This window comes from Magallana gigas, chromosome 2, assembly GCF_963853765.1.
Source record: "Magallana gigas chromosome 2, xbMagGiga1.1, whole genome shotgun sequence".
In the NCBI taxonomy this organism is placed as follows: domain Eukaryota; kingdom Metazoa; phylum Mollusca; class Bivalvia; order Ostreida; family Ostreidae; genus Magallana; species Magallana gigas.
Genome location: NC_088854.1, coordinates 21,819,185 through 21,838,426, shown reverse-complemented (window position 1 = coordinate 21,838,426; position 19,242 = coordinate 21,819,185). Strand labels below are relative to the sequence as shown.

At 32.0% G+C, this 19,242-nt stretch overlaps 2 protein-coding genes across 2 annotated transcripts in view; both read left to right on the top strand.

Annotated features, from left to right (window-relative positions):
- Positions 1–19,242, top strand: part of LOC105341985 (hemicentin-1-like) — a 114,129-nt gene that overhangs the window by 31,834 nt on the left and 63,053 nt on the right. The window lies entirely within an intron of this gene.
- The window catches only part of LOC105322662 (carcinoembryonic antigen-related cell adhesion molecule 5-like), a 57,368-nt gene continuing 41,317 nt past the window's right edge, over positions 3,192–19,242 (top strand). The window contains exons 1-5 of the mRNA XM_066075583.1: positions 3,192–3,455; positions 5,280–5,537; positions 6,068–6,343; positions 6,965–7,222; positions 7,455–7,718. Of these exons, the coding sequence (XP_065931655.1) occupies positions 5,411–5,537; positions 6,068–6,343; positions 6,965–7,222; positions 7,455–7,718 (925 nt within the window). The 5' untranslated portion in view covers positions 3,192–3,455; positions 5,280–5,410. The remainder of the gene's footprint in view (positions 3,456–5,279; positions 5,538–6,067; positions 6,344–6,964; positions 7,223–7,454; positions 7,719–19,242) is intronic.

Here is a 19,242-nt window from a genome sequence, read left to right as displayed (position 1 = left end):
TTCATGGAGAATTTTGTAATTTTCTGAAAGTTTATACATTCATGAGTTGTACAAAATTACCAAACCCGATCGGAAAATTTTTCAAGTCGTTTTTTGGATAAGATGCGCCGTACTCTCTCTTTAAATGATATCTTTAGTTTTACAATATGGAAAAGTCTTACACCAAACATAATTAAATGTTTTTCATCTCATATTTTATATCAGTCCCTAAAGCGAGCCGATACCCGCAAAAATACAAAAGAAAAACTGGGAATTATATTCCCTCAGTCATGTTTGGACGTGAACCCCCCTAAAGAAACTTGTTAAGAAAACATCGATGATTCCAAGCCCAATGTTTAAAACCCCATTATAATGGATAGTGTTTTATAAATGGAGAACCGAATCTCAATAACTAGAGATGACCATTTCACCATATGTTCATAGGTGTAATGATATACCATTAGTAGATGACCCTAAAAAATTTTGGCCTAAAATTTGAATTCTAAATTTTGAATTGCGAACTGCGTTCCAGAACACAGTTCACATTTTCATTGCAAATAAACCAGAATCTCCAAAAGTTGAATGATTACTTCATATTTTCAAGGTGGTAATGGTATACCAGCAGTAGATGACCATGGAAATTTCGAATCCCAAATATGAATTTTACTTTTTGAATTGCGAACTGCGTTCTAGAACGCAGTTCACTATTCAAATGCATATAAGCCCGAATCTCAAAAACTATGAATAACTGCATCACCATATCTTCACAGTGGTATTGAAATACCACTAGTAGATGCCCCTGAAAATTTCGGGCCTCAAATATGAATTCTAAATTTTGAATTGCGAACTGCGTTCTAGAACGCAGTCCACTATTTAATTGGGAACTGCGAACTGCAAGCTGCGTTCCAAAAACCGATTGCCCTTTTGGCACATGAAAAAGTCCGGACGGTAACCATCCGATATTGTCAAAAACATTACCATTATCGATTGTTTAAATTTTATAAATGCAAAGAATAGATATAGAAAAATTATATTAAATATTATAATGCACAGTTTCTTTTTTCAGCTAGTTTATTATTTGCGTTCAAAACGCGTTTCTACAAGTCTTTTCGTCCAATGTAACGTGTTTGGGTGCATGAAATATCTACATGAGGTGAACAAGAATAGTTTAAGAACTAGACACGATCTCGTTGCGAGCAACGAGGAGGTCTTCCGTGCGATTTTTTTGAAGGTTATATGACCTTGACTTTGATATTTGACCCTTTATCTCCTTATCGGGGCAACAATAAAAAAAATTGATGGTTGAATTTTGTTAGGAACATCATTCTCAGCATTTTATTCTATATTGATTTTCAAAATGATGCCTTTTAAAATATTTGTTCTGTTTGAGGTATGTTATCAACGTTTTGTACTTCTGGCCCCTTAAAACCCATTAAAAACCCCTTAATACGGAGCACATGATAAAATAATTATAATATATTGTTAAATAAATGTGAGATGAATATATTGCTTCCTAAACATATAACAAAATATTTTTCAGTAAAGTGCTATGGAAGAAAGACTTTAGAGCCCTTTTGGTCCCTAAATTGAAGGGCCAGCCCCTTTTTCTTGGCATCATATGAAAGTTCTTTTGATATTAAACATATTTTGTTCAACAAGTGTTTAGAAATTCTTTGCCGTTTTTTAGCTATCTGGGATAGGACGTTTTAGGGGCCGACCCCTTATCTCCTTCATGGGGCCAGATAACGAAACATTTTATGATTGAATATTGTTTAAAACATCATTCTAAGCATCTTTTATTCTATATTGCTTTTCAAAATATTTGTCCTTTTTGAGATATATTCGATCGAAGTTTTGGACTTCTGGCCCCTTGAAACCCCTAATTACGTAACGCATAATAAAATTTTTATAATGTATAGTTTTATTAGTGAAAGATGAACATTTTTGCTTCTTAATTATATTACAAAATATTTCTCAGTAAAGTGCTATGGAAGAAAGACTTTAGAGCCCTTTTGGCCCCCAAATTGAAGTGCCAGCCCCTTTTTCTTGGCATCATACGAAAGTTCCTTTGATATTAAACATATTTTGTTCTACATGTGTTTAGGAATTCTTTGCCGTTTTAGAGCTTTCTGGGATAGGACATTTTAGGGGCCGACCCCTTATCTCCTTATTGGGGCCAGATAACGAAATTTTTATGATTGAATATTGTTTAAAACATCATTCTAAGCATCTTTTATTCTATATTGCTTTTCAAAATATTTGTCCTTTTTGAGATATATTCGATCGAAGTTTTGGACTTCTGGCCCCTTGAAACCCCTAATTACGTAACGCATAATAAAATTTTTATAATGTATAGTTTTATTAGTGAAAGATGAACATTTTTGCTTCTTTAACATATTACAAAATATTTCTCAGTAAAGTGCTATGGAAGAAAGACTTTAGAGCCCTTTTGGCCCCTAAATTGAGGTACCAGCCCCTTTTTCTTGTTATCAAACGAAAGCTCTTGTAAATATACATTTTATTTGCTCTATATGTTATAGTAAAATATTTTCAGGAAAGGAGATAAAGAACAAAAACCATTAAAAATTACGGCGTTTTTTCAAACTCGATTTTCGGGTCCAGGCGAGCTTCGACGCCTTTGAAGCCAGACAACCATAAATGCCTTTAAACACATCTACAATCTTTTGTCTACAATCCCTGAAAATTTAAATTCAATATCTTTTTTCGTTTAGGAGGAGATAGCAGGACAAAATGACCCTCTAAAAATCACTAAAACGTCAATATCTCCCGAACGGAAATGACGTCATTAAAATAAAAAATTATACATAAGGTTTTTATCAATATCTACAAGATCTGAAATTTTCACGAAAATCGGTCAAGCCGTTTTCAAGAAATCGCTTGTACAAAAAAGCGTAAGAAAAAAAAATAATAAAAGGGAAAAAGAAACAAAGCAATAACAATAAGGTCTTCCGTTGGAAACGGAAGACCTTAATGAATGATGCGCATATATGTGTATTGAAATGAAAAATGAAAAAGGGGAAAACATTGACATATCTGGGTCCAACTATCATTAACAAGAGAATCGAATTAACATAATAATCATATGAATTCGATACAGAGAACCATACTTTTAATGTGATATTTCTGAAGACAAATTTTTTGTATCTTTTAAAACGAATTTTATAACGAAGCATTTGTTCTTTCAGACCCTCCAAGAAGCGTCACAATTTCCCCAAGAAACGAGATATTCTACGTAAAACCAAATGGTAAACCTGCACAAGATATCACGTGTAAAGCGGACTGTCTACCTGTGTGTACCTACACGTGGTACATAGAGAAAGACTCATCCTCTTACACTACAGGAAACAACTTGTTTGTTGAGAAATACCTTTATCACACAGGTTCTTACAGATTTCGATGTCATGCATCTAATGGTGTCGGATCAAACAGTAGATGGATAACTGTTGAAGTAAAAGGTAGGATTGTATGTGTACCAATTTTTAAAAATATTAACAAACACAAGATATCAAGATTTTAGACTTTAAAGAAGAGAATGTGAAAAAGGTAAATATTTAATGCATAATCGATTTTATAAAAGACATAGACAATGTTCAAATCAACGTTATAAAATCTATTTTCCGTGTTTCAGTTTAAAATAATATGCACTTGCTGCTTTATGAGCTCTTGAAAAATCGTTTAAGGGAGTTTTAGTGTTAAAAAAAATTCACGAGTGTAACGTTTTATTAAACGGTTTTCAAGGTAACGTTTTCCTTTTCCAACTTTATAATAAAAGATATAATACAAATATCGGAAAGGATTCTTCGAATAAGATTTAAAAAATAAGATATCTAGAGAGGTCAAAATTATAAAAAAAAGCCTTTAGCTATAACTCTTTTTTATTTAAGGAAGGAGTCTTCTCGTTATCAAACATACTTCTTATAATAAGAAATTCATGAAATTTTGACACAGTCAAACGGATCATATTGCCAAATGATTCTATTAGTTTAATCAAATTTGACCTTTTTGTTTTTGCATAAAGGTCAGGTCAAGGTCACTACCTTTTTCCTCAACGTAAAGGATGATAAAAATAAGGGTAGCTCTTTGTAGTTCTGTAGACATTTGTTTAAGATTTGAAGATTCTATTCTTCAATGAAATGATAGAATATCAGAATGTCTATCAGCTTATACTACTAAATTGAAAAAAAATTGATATTGCTTAGCCCGCATTTCCTCTAATTTTCTTAAATTTTGAAGAAATTTAGATTATTTTTTTATGCTTCCAATAATAAAATATTTCTGATTTTATGTATTATGAAGACTTTATATAAAGATATAAATTGACAGAAAAGCTAATATATTGACCATTTAATAAGAGAGAACAACTGATTTTAGTGATTTTTTCACAAAAATCTAAGTATAGAATAGGCGCTTTAAAAAGCTTATAAAAATGTAATTTGAAAGGCAAATCATATTTTAAAAACGTATTCTGAAACCCAAGTATCATATTGTTAGTTCACAGTAGCAAAAAATCCAACATTAATATTATTGGTTTTAAAATGCTATAACAGACTCATTAATCTGCAGCAATTCTGAATTGCGAAACATGTGATATTTTCCTACGCCAATATTACGCCAAAAATATAGTCCTTGTTAGATTATATACATTAATTAGTTTTTTTATGCCAAGCATGATAGTAAATAAGAAAGAAAAATATTCTATTTTAATTTCCTTTCATCTTGATTTAATGAACAAATAATCAAATTTACGTTTGACACGTCGAAAACCGGAGAAGACTCCTTCCTTACTTTCCATCCTATTTTAAAAATATTTCTGCTTTATGGTACAGAAAACATTGTACAATTCAAAAATTAAGGCATATTGGATTATTTTTTGACTTCTGATATGGGAGATGAAAGGGCCTTAAAAGACAAAGATTTTTTAAATCGATGTTAAAAAGTTATTGCTCTTTATTACAAGAAAATGGTATAAAAACCCTAGGCATGCCAGGATCTGCGCCTTAAAAATGAGTAAATCTTTATATGATTTTTTTTCTTCTTTGAATAATTTTACAACGTATTTTGATGTTAAGTTCTAGAGTTGTCTTTCATTTAGTATTGAAAGTTCTTGGAGGTTTTTACAAGATTTTACTATTCAAGCCATATGATTATTCCACGACGTTTAACAATTCGACAAAAATGCCAAAAAAGCCCCTCTTTTTTAAAGACAAAAATGCTGAATGTTTATGTAATGTTGTCATCTAATTTTTACTGAATATATCAATTAGCACTGTTGATTGTAGATGGACCGGGTAATGTGACAATAACACCGTCCTCTTCACCGGTGATAGAAAATAGTTCCTTTCAACTTGTTTGTTCCGCAAGCTGTATCTATAGATGTCAGTCTTACAGTTGGAATTATAATGATAAATTGATGACCCAGAGTACACGTATTCTGAACCTTGGTAGTCTTTCTAGAGGAGACAGTGGAAAATATAAATGTCGAGTAACTGATGACTTTGGGACTACCAATTCTGAAAATTACACACTAAATGTGCAATGTAAGTCATGATTTGTAAATCAAGGTTGAAGAGTGGTCCTGGCATTTTACATATATAGCAAATGTAAATATATGTAATAATTCGTAAATATTTATAAACTCTGTATTCAAGTGACCGTAATCGATTGTAATGATTACTCTTTTACAAGTATTCGACAGTAATCTGTAATCTAAGAGATTTTCGATTATTTGCAGTCGTAAATAAATCGATTACAGCTTCAGTGTGTAATTATAAATATTTTTTTCAATTACGTTCGATTACATGTATAATGAAATATTCCTTTTTCAACTTGAGTGAGTGTGTAAGAATAAATGGTGTGAATATATGTGTATTGAAATGAAAAATGAAAAAAGGGGAAACATTGACATCTCTGGGTCCAACTATCATTAACAAGAGGATCACATTAATCTAATAATCATATGAAATCGATACAGAGAACCATACTTTTAATGTGATATTTCAGAGGAAAATTTTTTTGAACATCTGTATCTTTTAAAATAAATTTTATGATGAAGCATTTGTTCTTTCAGACCCTCCAAGAAGCGTCACAATTTCCCCAAGAAACGAGATATTCTACACTAAACCAAATGGTAAACCTGTACAAGATATCACGTGTAAGGCGGACTGTCTACCTGTGTGTACCTACACGTGGTACAGAGAGAGTGAGAACTTCACGGAAGGAAACAACTTGTTTGCTAAGAGATACTTATATCACACAGGTTCTTACAGATTTCGATGTCATGCATCTAATGGTGTCGGGTCAAACAGTGAAATGTACAGTAGATGGATAACTGTTGGAGTAAAGGGTAGGATTGTCTGTGTACCAATTTTTAAAAATTTTAACAAACACAAGATATCAAGATTTTAGACCTTAAAGAAGAGAATGTAAAAGAATAAATATTAAATGCATAATGAATTTTATGAAATACATATACATTGTTCAAATCGGTGTATCTTCCATGTTTCAGTCTAAAATTTTGTGAGTTTCCTTGTTTACAAACTTCCTCGAATGTTACAATTTCTCAATTAGTTTTTAAGTAAACGGTTTCCTCTTTCACTTTTGTAATAAAAGACCTAATTCACAGACCAGAAAGGGTTATAGGAATAAGAATAAATAGAATTATGATCTCTGGGGTAACTTTTGACTCCTTATAAGGGATAGAAGAACATTAAGTGATAACGTTGCTAGATTTTTTTAAAAATCGATGTGGAAGAATTATTTTGCTATACACAAAGAATGGTGATTAAACTTTTGTAATACCAAGGTTAGTGCCTGAAAAAATTGTACTTCCTAAAAAAATCTGTCATTGGTTAATTTTACAAAATATTTTGTTATTAAGTTCTAGAGTTATTGTTTGGCTATTGAAAGTTCTTATATGTGTTTACAAGATTTTACTAGATATATCATTTAATACTGTTGATTATAGATGGACCGAATAATGTGACAATAAAGCCGTCTTCATCAGAGAAAGAAAATGATTTCCTTCAACTGACTTGTTCCGCAAGCTGTTATCGTGAATGCCGGGTTTACAAGTGGTACATGTATAATAACTTTAGATCAGAAATCGGGAGTACACACATTCTGCTGTTTTCAAGTTTGTCTAAAGCAGACAGTGGAAAATATCAGTGCGAAGTTACTGATGACTTTGGAACTAATTCTGAATACTACACAGTAGATGTGCAATGTAAGTAAAGATTTATTTAGCAAGATAGAAAAAATAATTTTGGCTCTAAAATTTATTATATGTGAACAATCAATGATAATTCATAAACCTTTTAAAACTTTTTAAGTTAATAATAATATCCATCACAAATGATTCAACTTATTTAAACTTTAAAATTGTTTAATGATTTTTGTATTTATTTATTTTTAAAAAGATTCTTAAATAATAATACGTCTTTTAATTTTTTTAATAGATAGTCCAAAAGTTGTTACAATGCAATACGCCAGCTTGTATAGAAACCTCATAGAGGGACATGATTACATAACTCTTATCTGCAATGCTGATTGTAATCCGGGGTGCTCGTACCTGTATTACCAAAACGGAAAGTTGCTGAATGAAAGATACATAAAGGAGCCGGTACACAGGAACATGTCTGGTCGATACACTTGTTCAGCTAAGAATTCAATTATAGATACATATAAGAATTCATCTAATTCCCAAGATATAAACATAAAATGTAAGTATGAAGTGTCTCTACTTCTTTAGAAATGTTTTAAATACATTTAAATTTTACAACCTGGTAACCTTTAAGAATTATTTGGTACTAAGGTTTATTATGATATGGAATCGGGGAAGAATTTTTCATCGTGTTTCGAAAGATTCGAACGTATCAGTACATACTTGCTTTTATGGCAAAGGTGTGGAACTGCAAAGATACAATGACTCAAAGGTAAACATTTAATATATACATATCCGCATTACTTTTAAATTTTCTATTTGGCATCTTTGCATTGTTGTATTTTCGTGAAGCTCACTAATGTAAGGGAATTTGACCAAGGGCTTTGGCATCTTAAGTAATTCATGCTACAGGTCGTCAATTGAGGTAGTAGGAAAGACCTGAAAAGATAGTTTTTTAATACCCTCTGGAATCACAAAGTTATGTTGTAATCAACACCTTGTCGTATAAGTATGCTAGCAGTGCTAATGTGGCATTTATGCATCCGTCAGTGTACATGTTTCCAAAAATTTAAATATTTTACAATAAACCATTATTCAGTGAGTTTTGATGAATCTGACCTGTCAAAAGAGATTTACCTTAAACAAAATAAATTCCTTCGAAAAAGTATTTTTTCACATAGGAAAACATTAAGGATTTTTTGGTTCCAAAAGGAAATCCTTAATTCATATCGAAAAAAAAACTATCGGTCAGAATTAAATTTTTATCGGAGATACTTGTACCATATTATCCTATAGAAAATATATAGTTCGTGTAGGAATTTCTAAAAATATAAAAATACAAATAAGATACTGTTAGAAAAAAATTCTGTTGGAATAATTGTTTTTTCATTGGTTATCAATTTTAAAAGAGACTCGCACAAAGAGCATAAAGGGTACTTAAGTCTAAAACAGTAATTAAGTTGGATCAAAACACATTCTTAAACTTAAATCTGTAAATGAAGAATGCTTAGTTTTAAAAGACAATTTACCCAAATTTAGGGTAGACTGGTTTTTAGCTCACCTGAGCTAAAAGCTCAAGTGAGCTTTTCTGATCACATTTTGTCCGTCGTCCGTCTGTCCGTCCGTCTGTAAACTTTTCACATTTTGAAGTTCTTCTCTAAAACCACTTGGCCAATTTCAACCAAATTTGGCACAAAGTATGCTAATAAGAAGTAGAATATAAATTGCAAAAATGAAAGGCCAGTTTACAATTTAAGCGGAAAACCTCGAAACTGTAAATAAGGGGGGTGCATTTTGAAAAATCTTCTCAATAACTACTATGTCAAATTCAACGTAATTAAGCATGAACCATCCTTATATTCAAAAAAATATATATAAATTGTAAATGAGAAGGGCTAGTCCTGTTTCAAATTTAAGCTAATTGCGAAAATAATAAACGGGGTTCAATCAGTTTATATGTTCGGGTTCGTTATTCCATATTTCGATCACGTGGTTCGTTTTTTTTTGAAGCAGCCATTTTTGTTGCATAAAGAATCAATCTGACAAAGTTGCGCAACAGTTTATGCGCAAAGCCTGAAAGGTAATCTTTGAAATATGCAAGGTGTATTGGTGCCGATCTTGTGAAGTAAATTGAGGTTAAATATTTCAATGCGTTGACATTTTCAGATGTGACGGTAGTTCTAGCTTCTTTTGATTTTCGTTTCATTTTCATTATGCATTTTAACCTGCGGAACAATCGCCTGTATTTTGGAATGTTGACGTATCAAATCAAACATAGACTTCTATTAATCAGACAAGTGATTATTTATTTGCGCAAAATGAGCCTGATCTGGTGCATTTACAGTTTCGCCCTGAGATACATGTATTCCGCACCTGCCTCGGAGCAAAAAATCTCACTGTATTTAGTTTTTTTTCACGTATTATTAATTATTACCTATACAAGAATTGAAAAATGTTTTTTTAATAAACCCATTGGAACAGTGCTTGCTTTTATGCATGCACCACCAGGATATCATGCTTGGTTGCTTAGGATGTTTATTTACCATTTTCATAAAGATATTGCAGCCATGCCGTTTTACTAGGTTCAGTACAAGAGGTATGAATTGTGTTGTGAGAACAATTATAGCCTGTCATTCATTTGAGAATTACCTGTATATTATGAAAATTTGTGAGTGTTAATGTAATTAGGGCCCCGCAAGGATTTGCGGGTGCCCTATAGTAATAATTCTGTCCGTCGTCCTTCTGTCCGTCCGTCTGTCACTCTTCCGTCCACAAATTTCCTGTTTTTTTCTAATAACTTTTTTTTATGGTTGCCCAATCAAGTTTAAATTTGGTATGGTAGTTCAGTAGGCAGAAATACATATTTTGATGCTAAGTTTGGTTCTCTATGTCTTCTGGTTTGGAGCTAGGGTGGTGGGGTAGATTCCTAACTATGCATAAGAATGAATGGGCAAAGAGAGATAACTGCTGAGCATGAATGGGCAAAGAGAGATAACTGCTGAGAATGTTACCATTGTATACATGGAAGGCTGTGCAATATTTGTCCTTTAGGATTAATTAACCTTCCACAGGAAGAAAATACTAGTAAGCTTTATCTTTATCTGTCACATTGAGAATAATTACTGCACTGCCTGTGTCTGCAAATGCACTTTGTTTTGAAGTTAAGGTCAATTTTGAATGATGTGTAGTATTGTGTACATTCTTTGAAATATGGATTTAAAATATAATATTCATATTTTACGTACACAATGATTTATGATGATTTTATTGAATTCTAAAATCAAGATATATATTAAGATATCCTTTTTAACTATTTTATTTTTTAATTATTTATTTTATTTTTTTCTTATTGTAAATTTAGAAGAAAAGGATGAGAGAGCAGAACAATTAATCCCCTGGGATTAATAGTCTTGCCTGCTGCAGAAAATTTAGAGGCTTATCTCTATCTGTCATTTCGAGATTAATCATGAACACCTTTGTCTGCACTGATGTTTGCTTTGAAGCAAATTAAACTCTCATTCCATGAGCTGCACCCTAATATTTTTACCCCTCAGTTTAAAGGATGGTATTTGGTAAAGAATATATTTCATTCTAGTCCAAATACTTATATTCTGTAAAATAAAAAAAAATATATGAATTACAATAAATTAAAAAAAAAATTATTAGATATCAGTTTTTTGATTCTTTGTTTTTCTTTTTAATGGATGTTTTGGTGTTGTTGTTGTTTTTGGTTGCTATGTTTATATAAAAAGAAACTTAAGAATAGTACCTGAAAATGTTTCTTCTGTAAGCCCTGATTAAATTCAATAAATGGATGAGAGCAGGATAATTAATCCCCTGAGATTATTGCCTGTTTCAGCCCTATTTACACGATGTGATTTTTCAGATCTGACTTGCCACATCTTACAAATAAGACCGTGTAGATAGGAAAATCATAAGACAGATATGAAGTCAGATGGAGTCAGATGGAATAGAGACATGCTCTATTCTGTTTGGCAAGTCAGATGGTTTTGACCAATCATTAACAAGGTCAGAAAGGTTGATCTAAATACAGAACAATTAAAACGTGTACTTTTCCCGAACTTTTGCAACTATCTAATTTATATTGATTTCAGGATTAATTTGGTTTATTTTTGAGTTGGAAGTGTTAAACATACATAAAGACTGATACATCCTACATAACCGAGTTCAAACTCACCAGAAAGAAGAAAAATAATTATGTAAAATTTGCAACATAAAAATATCTATGGATAATACCATTGTACTAAATTTTTATATTTGTGAAACATTATTAGATAGTAGGTTATAGCCATCCTCTGATGTTATATTGTAAACAACAACAAAATTGGAGGGAAATATTAATGAACTACATATCTGACAAATCATACTGTGTAAATGCAACACTGCAATCAGATGTGAAATCAAATATGAAGTCAGATCTGTAAAATCATATCGTGTAAATAGGGCTTATTCTTTTTTAATGGATGGTTTGGTGTTGTTGTTGTTTTTGGTTGCTATGTTTATATTAAAAGAAACTTAAGAATAGTACCTGAAAATGTTCCTTCTGTAAGCCCTGATTAAATTCAATAAATGGATGAGAGCAGGATAATTAATCCCCTGAGATTATTGCCTGTTTTGCAATCAGATGTGAAATCAAATATGAAGTCAGATCTGTAAAATCATATCGTGTAAATAGGGCTCTTTTTTAATGGATGTTTTGGTGTTGTTGTTGTTTTTGGTTGCTATGTTTATATTAAAGGAAACTTAAGAATAGTACCTGAAAATGTTCCTTCTGTAAGCCCTGATTAAATTCAAGAAATGGATGAGAGCAGGATAATTAATCCCCTGAGATTTATTATCTTGCCTGTTTCAGAAAATCTAAGGTCTGTCTTTATCTGTTATATGTATTACCGTACACATGTGTCTGCAAATGATGTTTGTTTGAAGTTGAGGCAAAGCCTAGGTATCATTGCATTGGTATCAATTCTTTGTTTTTGTAACAAATTTTATTTCATCCCATGTTAACCCCCTTTATCCCGTGGATATGACTCATTGGATATTTTTTTGATATCCCACAGTTGTGACTTTACAATGGGATTTGCGTAGGCATTATGAAGTAAAATAATGTAAAGTTTTATAAACAGTGTAAACATTGACTGTGGTGTATAAAACATGGGATAAATAGAATCTCATATGATTTGTAGTATAATATGATTTTTATCCAACTTGTCAAGCTGAAAGCTCAAGTGAGCTATTCTGATCACATTTTGTCCGTCGTCCGTCTGTAAACTTTTTTACATTTTGAACTTCTCTAAAACCGCTTCGCCAATTTAAACCAAATTTAGCACAAAGCAGCCTTATGGGAAGGCGCATATAAATTGTAGAAATGAAAGACCGATCTTTTTCAAAGCGGCGAAAACCTCGAAACTGTAGAAAAATAGGGGTGTATTCTAAAAAATCTTCTTCTCAAGAACTACTGAGTCAAATTCAACGAAATTTTTCAAGAATAATCCTTACGGGAAGGAAAATATAAATTGCAAAAATTATCGGCGAATTCTGTTTCAAATTTGAGTAATTTACGAAAATAAAAATAAAGAGATAATCGTTGCCAATCAGTTTATAAATTCGGGTTTGGTATTCCATATCGAAAACGAAAGTTCATTGTGTAAGGCAGCCATGTTTGAATGTTGACTCATGACAAACGGGTCAAACTGACAAAGATGAATTTTCTTGTTGTGCAACAGTTTACGTGCGAAGGGATACTTGAACCATGCTAAATATATTTGTGCCGATTTCGTGAAGTGAAATGAGGTTAAATCTTTCAATGCGTTGACATTTTTGACTCGTGACCGTGTTTTTACGTTGTTTTGAATTCCTTTTATGCTTTATGGAAATATCGTCTGTAATTTGGAATTATAACGTATGTAATCAATAAATCAGACAGTTAATTGTTACCTGTGCAAAATGAGCAAAATCTGATGCACTAATAACATATTTTATTATGAATACTATACATTCTATTGGTAATTCTGTACGATCTCTGCGTTATGGTTGATTATAATAAAACGTGTTTTGTTAAGATAATCTGCATTTTCAGTCTTAACGGAGATTGTTTTTGCTGCTAGAAATATATAGGTATAAATATATTATGAAAAATAAATTGTGCTCTTTCTTTGTTTTTAATTTAAGGCATGTTTCTTTTGTTTTAATTGTTCACAATTTTCTCAATACTAACTATATTCAGCTGTGTCAAGTTTCGAGTTATAAGCAAGATACAGAGCTTTGCTCACAGAACTGAGGCCATGCTTTTGTTCTTTCTGAATAGGAAATACAAAGTTATGTATCTTGCTTATTATTCTACGATTGATGCTGAAATTTTGATTGATCAATAGAAATGTCTTGCCCAAAGGATGATATGCTGTAACTACGTTCTGGTGCACCTTCTTCAACGATGAATTGCATAAAATCTACACAAAGAAGATGGGTAATTAAGACGTGCAAAATGCCCATATGAGGAATGATTAGATACTGCAAAATTAAAATATCATTAAAATCTAATAATTATTTTCAAAATAATTAAAAACAATGTATATTTAACGTAAAATCGGATTGTAAATCAAATTATTTTAAATACTTGTGATAGGTTGATTCAAATTGGCGTATGTGTCTCAAAACCTCCAAATAATGTAATTTAAAACTTCAATGCCTTTTCTTTTATAGAGTGGGTCTGAGCTCCATATTTTTGGTATAGTCTAAATGCGGTTTAATGGAATTTAAACAGATTTTAATAAACAAAAATGTGGAGAGATGACCCACTATTCTTTAAAAATGTCATTTTGAAGCCCAACAATTGAAAGTTTTAGAAAAAATAATACAAGTCCGTAAATTCGTGGCCAACGTCTCATAAAGCATTTAAACAACATTTTGTTGTGAATAAAATGGCTCAGAGGTTAGAGCACCAGACATTAGGTAACTTTATAGACTAGGTTTTTAGGTTGTAGGTTCGATACCACCAAAACTTTAGGATTTATTATTTTTTTCTTATCATTTTTTGAAAAATTTCAAACTGAATATAGTTTGAAACTAGATCTCGTTACGAGTAACGAGTAGGTCTTCCGTCCGATTTTGTTTCCATATGATACCATGAAATATCGATATTCTCTGCCAAATCTGCGATCTTGGTGAATCTAGAGACCGAAAACGGACGAACAAAAGAGGTTTATGAAAATAAAAGCTAGGTTTTTTTATACATTTGTTTAGTGTACAACACTGTTAATCATGGAAGATGAAACACCAAAGATAATCAGTTAAACTTGTGAAAAAAAATGAATTGTTTGAACTCTTCTGGTGAGTACCGGAAGTGACGGTTGACAAAAGAAAACCCGTTAAATATATCTTCAATCGATTGTTTATCATTTATAAAAGTTTGGGGAGATCACGTGACAGCCGTCGGAGATGGCCGCTTAAAAATTCTGTCCGGTGTTTGGTTGATATTTAGCCTAAAAAGGATCTTATTCCGTAAAAGTTGATTGATGTGTGTGTGTGTCATTGATTTATGTTGGATTCTATACATCAAAAATCGAGATCAGGGTGCAACAAACACACATGCAATGGAACCTGGAATTAAATCAAATAATCTAAGGAAAAACTCTGAGAAGAGTTCACAGCAGAGTGCGGCCAAAACCCAGACCCAGACAAAGACCAACTCCCGACAGCTTGCAAAACCGGTTCATACCTCGACTCAAGTACCGTTAAATGATCCACCAGAAGTAAATGTAACGGTGTCACGTTCTTTGAAAAATTTGCAAAATAACTTTAAGGAGATGCGAGATAACCAACAAGGTTTAAATGAAAACCTTAAATACGTCGGTGAGCAAGCGGAGTGCAATTATGATGATATTTCTACACTCAAGACCGAAAACATCAATCTACGCAGAGAGCTAGAGATTTTGCGATCAGTGGTTATTCGTATGGATCGGAGGATGTCCATAATGGACAACGAAATAACCGATCTTCGATCCAGGTATATGCGGGATAACATCCTGATACACAATTTCAAGTATACCCCTAACGAGGACTTAGCTGCCACCATGCCAACGCTCATAAAACAAACACTTGGGGTAGATGTCAGCTTCGTCAGAATTCACAGAAATAGAGTTCTTCATAAGAAGTCTGATCGACCTGTATCAATCACAGCCAAGTTGACTGACCGTAACAAAAAAGACGAAATTCTAAATGCTCAAAAAAGTAAAAAAAATTGCAAGAGTCTCCCTTCCATTTTATATCACTCCCCAGCAGCCTCCCTCACTTGTATCCGCAAGAAACAAACTCTTTGACAAATCAGACTCACTTAAAAAGCAAAACATCTCTGTCAGGATTTCTAGAAATAGCATTGTTCTGCCAAACGGATCAAAATATAGCGAGGAGGTACCATTACTTTCCAATGCAGCTATTCTGAAAATTGATCAGGCCGAGAGTGAGCAACTGGATGACATCGTCACGATGAACACCGAACCCATACAAAAGAATGGATCGGAATTCTACGCAACTGGAACCAAAGTTGGGTCTGTAAACCAGGCCCAAAATTTCTACAAAAAAGTCTGCATTGATCCATATGTCGCCAGTGTAGACAGTAGAATACTCATCTACCGTTTCATGGAACAAGGGAAATTAATTGAAAACTATCATGACGATGGCGAGCATGGAGCGGGTCGTCGTTTACTCAAATACATGCGAGAAAATCAAATCATGGACGTTGCCATAGTTGTTACGAGGTGGATGGGGGAGCACATTGGGCCTCAGCGCTTTACCATCATGGAGGGTCTTGTCAACGAGGTCGCCAACCTGATCCTTGAGTAAAACATTCTACAGTCCGTAAAAGTGTTAAAGTGAACATTTTTTTTTTATATAAACTTTTGCTTTCACGCAACCGTGTATTATTACGGAAATAAGAATGCCGCCTGAAGCCTCAGTATATTATAATCCATAACCGGAATTATAAACTCTGTATTGACATATTTTGTAATTAGCTTTCAGGTGGCATATCCGATGTAAATTTATAAATTGTAAATAACCAAACACCTAAGTACTCTCTCTTAACGATGCACAGATCTCTATATCTAATCAGTATGCACTCTCTATCTACTCTCCCTATCAATCTCTTCTTACTTTCTAGTTGTGAACATGAGGACGACTCAACAAGCTAAGGTAAAAAATTCTCATCGTTATATTCCACCCTAAATGTCTGAGCTTAAAATAATATCAGCAAATTGTCAGGGTCTGCATAATTTTAAGAAAAGGAAAGATGTTTTACAATACTATTAACAAATAGAATGTAATATTTTATGCTTACAAGATACTCACTTTACTATTGATATGGAAACAGACATACGTAATGAATGGGGATATGATGTTCATTTTGATTCATTTACCTCTCAGTCTAGAGGTATAGCAATATTTATAAATAATAATTTTGAGTACAAAGTCCATTATACAGTAAATGACAATTCTGGTAATTTCCTTGCCCTTGATATTGAATTGAGTAATATACGTGTAAGTTTAGCGGTTATATATGGCCCTAATGAAGATAATCCTGGTTTTTATAACATGGTATCAGAAGCTATAAGTAATTTTAAGAATGATAATATAATTTTAGTTGGGGATTTTAATCTTGTATTAAACCCAGACAAAGACTATCACAACTATAAGCATATCAATAATGCCAAAGCTAGGGACAAACTGTTGGAAATAAACTCTCAGCACAACCTATCAGATATATTCAGAGAACTTCACCCTGAAAAACTAAGATATACATGGCGCAAACCTCACCCATTCAAACAGGCACGTTTAGATTTTTTTTTGGTTTCAAATTCTCTGTTAAATATGGTACAAGAAAGTGATATTTTATCAAGTTACAAGTCTGACCATTCTCCAGTTTTATTAACTCTCAAAATTGGAAACTTTACTCATGGAAAAGGTCTATGGAAATTTAATAATTCCTTGTTGCATGATTCAGATTACATTAAAACCATTAATACCATAATCATGCAAATCAAAGAAAATTATGCATTGCCCGTATATAGTAGAAATGGCATTTCCACTATATTTGATTCTGAAATACAATTTACAATTAATGATCAGCTTTTCCTTGAAACTCTTTTAATGGAAATCAGGGGCAAAACCATATCTTATTCAAGCTTTATAAAAAAAAGAAATAATGAAAAAGAAAAAAAAAATAGTAACAGAAATGAATAGATTAGAAGAAAACTATGAACAAAATATAGGTCTGATTAATGAAAAAAAAAAGGAATTGGAAAATTTAAGAAATCATAGGCTTATAGGCAGTATGGTGAGATCTAGAGCTAAATGGGCAGATGAAGGAGAAAAACCTACAAATTATTTTCTGAATTTAGAAAATCGACATTATACAAATAAAATAATACCAAAACTAATAATAGAGGAAGAGAATTTGAAAGAAATAACAAACCAAAGGGAAATTTTGAATGAAATTGAAAGTTTTTATAAGAATTTATATAATAAAAATGATGAAAACTCTGACTATAATCTAAATGAAATTTTAACAAACATTGAAATAAAAACACTTAATAATAAACAAAGAGACTCCTTAGAAGGTGAAATTTCCTTTAAAGAAGCTACAACAGTTGTGAAAAATATGGCAAATAATAAGAGTCCAGGTAGTGATGGATTTACAACAGAATTCTATAAAGTTTTTTGGAACAAGATAGGACATTTCTTGGTTCGATCTCTAAATTATGGGTACAAAGTTCGGGAACTCTCAGTCACACAGAAACAAGGAATTATAACCTGTATCCCAAAAGATGGTAAAATTTTTTTTAAAAAATTGGAGACCAATAACACTACTTAACGTTGCTTATAAAATAGGTTCTGGATGTATTGCTCAGAGAATTAAAAATATGCTTGATACTATTATTAGTCCCGATCAAACAGGTTTCATACCAGGGAGATATATTGGTGAAAATACTAGACTGATATATGATCTTATGCAATATACAGAGGAAAATGACATCCCTGGTGTATTGTTAATGATTGATTTTGAAAAAGCCTTTGATACTGTTTCCTGGAAATTTATTCACAAATGTTTCGATATTTTAAACTTTGGAGTATCCATTCAATCTTGGATATCTACTTTTCAATGTAATATAGAATCATCGGTCACACAAGCTGGATATCTTTCAAAATTTTTCAAACCTAGCAGAGGATGCCGCCAAGGCGACCCGATCTCTCCCTATTTATTCCTACTGTGTGCAGAATTTTGGCCTTTAAGTAATAAGAATATACAAGGAATAGTAATAGATGATACTGAATATCTTATATCTCAATATGCTGACGACACTGTACTAATTTTAAATGGCTCAGAAAAATCCCTCAAAACAACTATTGATGAATTGAATAATTTTAATACAATCTCTGGACTCAAGATTAATTTATCAAAAACACAATTAGTCTGGATAGGCAGCAAAAAATATTCTACTGAAAAATTATGTCATGAAATGATTTTCATTGGACAACACAATTTAAATTACTAGGCATCCAATTTGACGTAGATCTAGCAAATATTCCAAAACTCAATTATGATAAAAAGTTAGTTAAAATTAAAGAAATCATCAATCAGTGGAACAAAAGACATACAACTCCTATTGGTAGGATTACTTTGATCAAATCTCTTATTATATCACAAATGAATCATTTGCTTATTTCACTTCCAACACCATCAAGTAAATTTATTAAAGACTTAAATGAAATATTGTTTAATTTTCTTTGGAAATCTAAGGTGGACAAAATAAAAAGAAAACAAATTACACAAGAATACTCAAACGGTGGTCTCAAAATGATTGAAATAAATAATTACATCCAAAGTCTAAAGTCATCCTGGATCAGAAGATTGATAAATAGCCCTAATTCAAAATGGAATATATTATTAAATAAATCCATTAATACAGACATAGTGCTGAAGACTGGGTCAGACTTCATATCCTGTATATTAACTAATTTAGTTAGAAACTCCTTTTGGAAAGATACATTTATTGCTTTTAAAAATATAC